This window comes from Danio rerio, chromosome 5 (genome assembly GCF_052040795.2).
Source record: "Danio rerio strain M-AB ecotype USA chromosome 5, GRCz13ab, whole genome shotgun sequence".
NCBI lineage: Eukaryota > Metazoa > Chordata > Actinopteri > Cypriniformes > Danionidae > Danio > Danio rerio.
This window is the reverse complement of record NC_141025.1, coordinates 68,989,132-68,997,997: the sequence shown is the minus strand read 5'-3', so window position 1 is coordinate 68,997,997 and position 8,866 is coordinate 68,989,132. Positions and strand designations below refer to the sequence as shown.

The 8,866-nt window shown below is 32.8% G+C and overlaps 1 protein-coding gene and 1 long non-coding RNA gene across 5 annotated transcripts in view; both read left to right on the top strand.

Moving 5' to 3' along the window:
• Positions 1–8,866, top strand: part of LOC147844459 (uncharacterized) — a 155,530-nt gene that overhangs the window by 23,036 nt on the left and 123,628 nt on the right. The gene's annotated exons all lie outside the window — the stretch shown is intronic.
• On the top strand, positions 906–8,573 carry im:7138535. 4 transcript variants are annotated; one of them, NM_001326608.1, is given in 8 exon segments: positions 906–1,260; positions 1,351–1,457; positions 3,808–3,930; positions 4,454–4,719; positions 5,415–5,495; positions 7,023–7,139; positions 7,938–8,081; positions 8,169–8,570. In NM_001326608.1, coding segments are annotated over 8 exon segments (1,044 nt in total). In that variant the 5' UTR covers positions 906–1,216; the 3' UTR covers positions 8,331–8,570.

The following is an 8,866-nucleotide window of genomic DNA, read 5'->3' as shown; positions in this document are numbered from 1 at the left end:
CCACCATTTTATCAAAATGTTCTTCTCAAATATAAAACTAATTTATTAGTCATTAATTACCTGAAAACCCACAAAATATAGTTTTAATCAGTGTATAGGTAGATGAAACCCCGAGCTGTCAACAATGATATACATAAGACGTCAATAATAAGGTGTTGAAAATAAATCAATACTGTACTTCACAATTTCTAGTAGGCTGGACTGTCTAGTAAAGCAAATGTTTGTGCCTTTAAAGCAATCTGTGCCTTTAGAGGAAACAGTTCATTCATTTTCTTTTCAACTTAGTCCCTTTTATCTGGGGTCGCCACAGCGGAATGAACCGCCAATTATTCCAGCACGTTTTACACAGCAGAAGCCCTTCCAGCTGCAAACCAGTACTGGGAAACACTCATACTCTCTCAAATGCTCACAATCATGTACACTACGGCCAATTTAGTTTATTCAATTCACTGCATGTTTCTCAACCATGTTCCTGGAGGACCACCAGCTCTGCACATTTTCATGTTTCCTTAACCAAACACACCTGATTCAGATCATCTGCTAATTAGCAGAGACCAGAGACTGAAAGGCCTGTAATGGGTGTGACAGACAAAGGAGACATCAAACTCCACATAGAAATGCCAACTGACCCAGCTGAGACTCGAACCGGCAACCTTATTGCTGTGAGACAGTGCTAACCACTAAGCAACCGGGCCGCCATTTAATTAAAATTTTTGAATTGTCATTATTTACCTGAAAACCGTCAAATATAGACATAAGACGTCAATATCAAAGTGTAACCAAAACTGAAAAACTGCAACTTTCATTATCATAGATATTTACATTAGATGTCCCTTTTTGACGCATGGTCAGGGTCCGTTTGCGACATCTAGTGTATATATCTATGGTGCGAGCGTACTGCAGCTTCTCTTGAGGCTGATGCTCTGCTAATGCTAAGATGAGTAGCTGTAGCTTTGGCTGCAGTTTCACTTTTATTTGTTATATAGAGCATTTTTAAATCGTTTGTCATTTCCCCAAAAATGAACAAATACAATTTTAAAATAGCAACATTTGACGCTAGGTGGGTTTAGTGCTGGATAGTCAGATAACAGCGCAGCATATTTGATCGACTAATCGTGTCTTGTTGCAGTCGGTTATCTGTAGAGCGCGACTGCTCTGTAGTCAACAACAGTCGATAGTGAATGAGGAAGTACAGAACATTTTGCATAAATTCAATATGGAGAGAGATACTAGTACAGTCGCTCTAATTAAAGCTCTTGGGTAAGTATTAGCAAACTCAGCAATTCAAAAACTACGTTATGTTATTGTCAGGGTAGCTATAACCACATCTGTTCTATCCTTGTCGCACAGGTATGAGAGCAGAGAGTGCTTGAAGAACTGTAAATGTGACGAATTACCCTGTCCACTGCTCACCTGGCTGGTCTCAGAGATAAGAGAAAGTTGCACTGATGTTCCAGGTAATGTATGGAAGACAAAAAACAATATATAATTAAATACACATATAAATTAATAAATAAATGATCCAAAAAGTCCATAAATTCCTGCATTAATAAATACGAAAATAAATGAATATTTACACAGAAATTCATATATAAATAAGTAATAGTGCGGGCTGATAAATAAATAAATTACACAATGTTGGGGAAATAAGAAAATGCTTGATTGAAAGTTGACCCCCCCATCCCCCTCAAATGTTTATTATTTTTTTCATTTATGTTAATTTATTAATTTATTATACTAATAATTAATATATTTATGCAGGAATTTATGGACATTTTTATTTATTTGTTTATTTATTTATATATTTATTTGTTGTTTATGCAGGTTTTATCCTTCATAGTGATGTACTGAAAACTCGATATGGGCACAGATATGAAAATTATTTTGTTATTAATAATTACAAATATTAGAAGTATTATAAGCATACATTGAAAGAAATTCAGTGCTGTACTGTTACTTTTTGTTGTGCTTTTAAAATTAAGGACAGAGTTGATTTAGGTTGCTGTGACTTTAAAATGGATGAACAAATCAAGATTTGTTTTTTTATGCGGTTTATGTTTTCTTTAGACATAACCGTCTGTTTTGATGTCAGGCATTTTGACATTGTTAGACATTTAAAGTTAGATTTTACAACATACTTTAAGGCATTTTGTGCTGAGTATAAAATCCTTAAGAAAGCCCTTGATTCTACAGGATGCCATGTGCTTTATTTTCAGTATAAAAAATACATTTAAGTATTTTGAAAAACAAAAAACACATTCTCTCAGTGTGTTTAAATACAAATTACATCTGCAATTATTTTTTAGTATTGCTTTATACAAATTACAAAATACTTTAAATGTGTGTTTTAAGTACATTTAATTAAAACATTGCCCATCTCTGCCCCTAGTAAAAAACATTACAGAATAAGTTATTTTCATGTGTCACATTTTAACTTAATATCTTGTAATAAATTAGGTTAATCTTTACTTCTAAGCCTGGGGTTAAAAGCAAACAATTTAGTCTTACATTAACCTTTGTGCAAATAAAATAATAAAGTAATGAAGATAAAATAGTCATTTGAACAAACCATGTAAAGTCCATATAAATATACAATGAATAACAGTAAAAATAATGAACAATTCAGAAAAAACGGGAACCCGGAACACTCGGAGGAAACCCACGCAAACACGAGAAGAACATGCAAACTCCACACAGAAATGCCAACTAACCCAGCCGGTATTCAAACTATGTAGCAACCTACTTGCTGTGAGGCGACAGTGCTAACCACTGAGCTACCATGCTGCCATCAGAAAAACTTCTCGATATTAAATATGGTACTGTTTATGTAGGTAAACATGCCTACGTTTTTTAGATAAATGGTAAAAGGGTAGATCAAAGGTTTTATGTTTATTTAGAAACAATGTTTTTTTAATGAATCGTTTGACGGCATTAATTATTACATAAAATATAATGTAATATTTAAAGGTTTTATTAGAATACAATGTAAGTTAAAATGACTTGTAAAGTAAATTTGATTCATTTGAACTTAACAATTTAAGTCAACATTTTATTTATTTATTTATTTTTCAACAGCATCAGAAATTTCATCTGACATAGTTGAAATGACAATAATTTGTTGACATTAAAAATCTCTTTTAAATAGTGAAGAAAAAGACGATTCTATACATAATCATGCGCGATTAGCTGTGAAAACGCCATCTATCCGCAGGTCAGAATTTATGCCTCTGAAGAATCGTTTTAATTCAGAATACGATTATTTATTTTTGTTAATTAATATTTTATTACGGTGGCTCAGTGGTTAGCACTGTTGCCTCACAACAAGAAGGTCGCGTATTCGAGCCCAGGCTGGGTCTGTTGGCATTTCTGTGTGGAGTGTGCATGTTCTCCCCGTGTTTGTGTGGGTTTTCTCCAGGTGCTCCAGTTTCCCCCTCAGTCCAAAGACATGCGCTATAGGTGAATTGAATCCACTAAATTGGCTGTAGTGAATGTAAGTGTGTATGGGTGTTTCCCAATACTGGGTTGCAGGTATGGTATTGTGTAAAACATGTTGGATAAGTTGGCGGTTCATTCTGCTGTGGTGACCTCTGATGAATAAAGGGATTTGAAGTTTTCAGTGACTGTTGTTAGTTTTGTTTAGCTTTAGTTTTTCATTTGTTGTGCATTTTGTTTATTTTATTTCAGTTAACAAAACTGACCAAAGGTTTTAATCTTAGCTTTCATTTTTGTTTACTAAAATAATCTTGTAATATACAACATACAGTTTTGCATAAACATCTTTTTTTCTGTATTTTTTTTTTGCATCAGCAAAGCCCACTGGGGGTGCAGTTCTGGTCAGGGAGTTACGAGACGTGCTGAAGGAGATGTCTTGTCCTCAAAATGCACTTGTATCAGAGCATCTTAGCCCACTTCTGCTGTTCAGAGTGACCGGTAAGGTAGGGAGGTGTTAGATAATCTCAGTCAGTCCATTTTTTATGTTTTCTGTGATGACATACTGTATCTATCCGCTTGTAAAGTGTGACAAAACACGAAGCGGCTTCCGTGTCCAAGTGCTATATCAAACTGTATGGGAAGACTCATTAAGTGTTAATAATAAATGTTTACAAAGAGCTGTAATAGAAAATCACGATCACAATACATATGTCCATGCCTAAAATCAGATGGCTAGAAAGTGATTAATTTTTTTATAAGGTGTTAAAATGTTGGTATTTGTGATGCAGCAAGTCCAGAGGATGATAGTGTACACTATGATTTTATATAAAATATATATTAATATATATATATTAATATACATAAATAATATATATTAACTTGGTTGTATGATATGACCAAAAAGAGGCCATAAATGAATATTTTCCCAATTCAAATGAGTAGCGGCTTGGACCCAGAAACAGTATTCCATACGTCACCAATACGTCACGACTTAACAAGCGAATTATCTTTCAATGTACAGAGTATTTGGTGTCAGAGTTGATGGCAGCACGAATGCTGACCTACAGAGAAAGTCATCCAGAAGATGCAGAACAGAACTCCGAGTCAAAAGGCAAAGAGCAAAGGAAACAGGAGACTGTTATTGTGGGTGGTGAAGAGGAGCATCAGGAAATCAGTCAAGCAGAAGAGGATAAAACAAATTGGAAAGAAGCAAAAAAGGATCTGGCTGAACTGTTTAAAGATCTTGACTTAAAAACATCCTGTCAGATGAGTGATGCCTGTGCTGAGGTTAGAAACACTTCATTTTTAAACGTCTTTTTAAAATAACACAATTTTTTGGGGAAATATTATACATGTCACCCAGAGTTACAGTTTTACTATTTTTAATCCATTCAGCTGATCTTTGGGTCTGTCAAGAGCACTTTTAGCTTAGCTTAGCTCAGCTTAGCATTAATCATTAAATCAAATTAGAGCATTAGCATGTAGCTTTTAAAAAAAGTTTCTATGTAAAAAGAGATGGCCGGTGAAACGATAATAAGCAGTTGTTATTAATTAAACATAGTATGGGACTATTGTCATTTTCTGTGTAATATTATTCCGCCATGTTACAGCACCAAAGTTCTTTGATTATTACGCTAGAATGAGAGAATAGTTCCTAGACATGCCAACCTAGAAATTAGGAACTTTTTCATTTTCTGTTAGTCTTAGTACACAATCTAACTACAGAAGAGTCTAGCTTTAAATAGGAAAATTGTTGATTTTTTTTTTTTTTTAGCAAGATGCTATTTGTTTAATCCGATTCAACAATCTATGCTAAGCTAAGCTAAAAGTGCTCCTGCCAGAACCAGAGATCAGCTGAATGGATTCAAAAATGGTATAACTCAACTGTTTAATTCTAGTGGAGTTGTAAAATGAGCATATTTAACAAAAGAGTAAGGATTTTTTGTTGTTGTTGTTGTGTAACAAAAGTGTTATTCCTTCAGGTAGAGACACGGCTGAAATCACTTCCTGAAGGTGAAATGCCAGAAGCATTATTGAAGACCAGTCTGAACTCTGAGCAAGGGGTATGAATACAGAGCATTAGTACTAGTCCAGTTCTCCAGTGCCTGCTTCTCAAAGTATTTTTCATATTCATTTTCACCATAGGGACTCATAAATGGTTGTTATAGTGTTATAAGTAGGGCCAGACAGAATCTACAGACATTTTTTGCTATTTCTGTGTAGAATTTTGTAAAAATCTTTTTGCGGAATGATTTCGGGAATATCGTAACTAATAACTTAATACATGAAATTAAAAAATAATACCTTTTTAACTTTTATTTAATGTTTACAATGCAAATCTAATTAGAACCACTTATTTGGTAAACAAAGCAAGTCTCTCATATAATATCTCTACTAAAAACTAACTGTATTGTACCTAAATCATATAAGCGTTTTCATATTAGTCAGTTATATTACTGAAATTAATTTTAAAAACTGAATAAGTTTAAATGTACACACATTTACACAAGTAAATAAATAGACTCGATGGGCTAAAATCAGCTGAGATCTGTGGATTTCTGTGCGCGCAGATTCCATGTAGCCCTAGTTTTAAGCCATGAAACAAATCAACCTGCTATGAGGTGAATCACATTAATACAAACTTAAGTGTGAAGCTAAGACGTTTAGAAAAATCAGACAAAAATTGACTATGTGGTGTGTACTTAATAGCGTATTTAATAAGAACTACAACCTCTTATGAAGTATCAGGCATGGCACAAGTTGATAAAAAAAAGACAGAAAAAAATAAAACACACAAACACAAATGTAACTCTTCAAAACATAAAAAATATATATTGTCATTTCTAAAGTTTTTGGTTAAACAAATTAGAAAAATATTTATTTGTTGTAAACAGAGGCGGATTCATTATATTATTATATATATATTTAGAGGCCCTAAGCATTTTCAGACACCCTTTGTATTTTTATTTATTTTAATTTATAGCTTGCTGTCCTTTATCACTTTTCAGTTATATCTTAATGCAATCTCTACATTTTAAATACTCTGTGTTCTTAAAATGAATTCTACAAATTCTAAAAATAATAAATAAATAATCATTTCATTTTTAAAAGTAAATCTTCACCTGATTTGGCTGCTGGACTGATCCAGGTTTAGGAGTAAGGGAGGCATATTTGCAGAGATGTAATACTTACATTACAAATATATTTGTTAGACCCTCATCATACAAAATATGACAGAAAACCATGTTGTATATTTTATATGAACTTCTAGGTATTTATTGGGGGCCCCCAGATTTCCTGGGACCCTAAGTGCCTGCTTACCTTGTTTAACCCTCTGTTCTTACTGCAGCTCTCTTATTAGTGGAACTGCATTGTTGATCAGACTATCAGCACAAATATTTCAAATGAAGTTTAATTAATGTCAACAGACTGGTTCAATAAGAATAAATAGTCATTTAAAATCTTAAGATAGGACTATCTTCAAAATGTTATCTTTATTTCCCATGGAGAAAATGAATGTTATTCTTCCAGAACTGGATTATTACATTGCTAAACCTAAGCTTTACAGAAATGTTTTTCCCCATTCTTAGAAAAAGGTTCATGAGATCAACAGAGCTCTCTGTAGTGATTACGAGTGTCGACGCCAGATGTTGATCAAGCGTTTTCATGTCACGCTACAGTCCTTTGCTTGGGGAGAGAAGGAAAAGGTATGTACATAATCTGTTTTTTGCAACATTTCAATACATGTATTCAAATATCATATATATATATATATATATATATATATATATATATATATATATATATATATATATATAAATGTATATGTATGTATATATATATATGTGTGTGTGTGTGTGTGTGTGTATATATATATATATATATATATATATATATATATATATATATATATATATATATATATATATATATATGTATGTATATGTATATGTATATATATATACATACATATACATATATATGTATGTGTATATATGTTTGTATGTATATATATATACATATATGTATGTGTATATATGTATGTGTGTATATATATATCAATCTTTACAAACTTTATTACAGACTCAAAGTCCAATTCAAAAAGAACAGACAAAAACACATTCCATAACATATAAAAACAGAACAATTTACAAGATACAGCAATACCAATGTCTCCACAGCTCTGATTGATAGCGTATACTACTGACCTATATGTTTGATTAATCGTCAATAGTCTTATTGTTAGAACAGGGCTTTAAAAGTGATCACTGCTGGAATTTCACTTGCAGGATACCATGTAGGTTTTCTTAGTAAAATTCTCAAAGCATCTTTATAGGCAACTTAGAGCTTCTTTATGTTAGATGCTCTATAGTTAGACCACAGGTGAGGAGTGTAAAGTGTAGTACAATATGTTTTGAACATTAATACTTGCACCTTATCTGTACAGAAGCTAAATATGTGTAGAAGAATGTTAATATTTATCCTTACTTTTTTCTCTCTTCAAGGAACGCAGTGCTGTGATTTCATCCATGCCAGCTTTTTCACCATCTCTAAAGTCCTCTGTCTCCGTTGCTAAGCTGTTAGCGGCCAGAGAGGACGAGTCTCGTATTAAGCCTGTTAAAGCAGGGCCTTCTACAGCTGTTCACAAGGTGCTCGTCACAGAAGTTTTGCAGCTCCAGTTTATTTCGGTTTGGTAGTCTACACAAGAAAAGTGTTAAAAAGATTTGTTTCTGCAGGTGTTAATGGGCAGTGTGCCAGACAGAGGTGGCCGTCCAGGAGAGATTGAGCCCCCGATGCCCAGCTTTACCGGCCGCAGGGAGGGAGGAGGGAGTCATCATCAGCAAAGAAAGAGAAGAAGAGAATATTCAGGAAAGAAGAAGAAGAACAAAGAGAATTAATTTGGTTATGATAAAAGGATATATAAAGTATATGATAAAGTGTGACATAAATGATCATGCAGTATGTTAACACATTTAAAACAAATGGATTCTAATTTAATGGTTCTATTATGAGACGCACTATTTAATTTGATGAAAAATAATTATTCATTTCAGTGAAATGTATAAATATGAAGTGCTACAAGGTGTATTTTCTTGTAACAACCATGATATTATTAAAGTCAATTATGTTTCCTTTACAAATGACATTTTCTCTGTTTTTACATGCAATTCTGACATTTTGATGACGTGATATCTCGGAAAGTGACAGCAAAAGATTGCATTTAATTGAAAGCATTCTTCTATTTCTTGATAATAAATAAAATGCATGTTTATTTAAAGTAATTAAAATGATATAAGATTTAATCAACAGAACACAGATAATAAGAAATTTCATTAATTCATTACCTTCAACACTGAGTTCAGAACTATTTTCAAATGAGTAGACATAACTTTCAGTAAATTTTGAGTTAACTGCACTCATTTCATATGGTAAA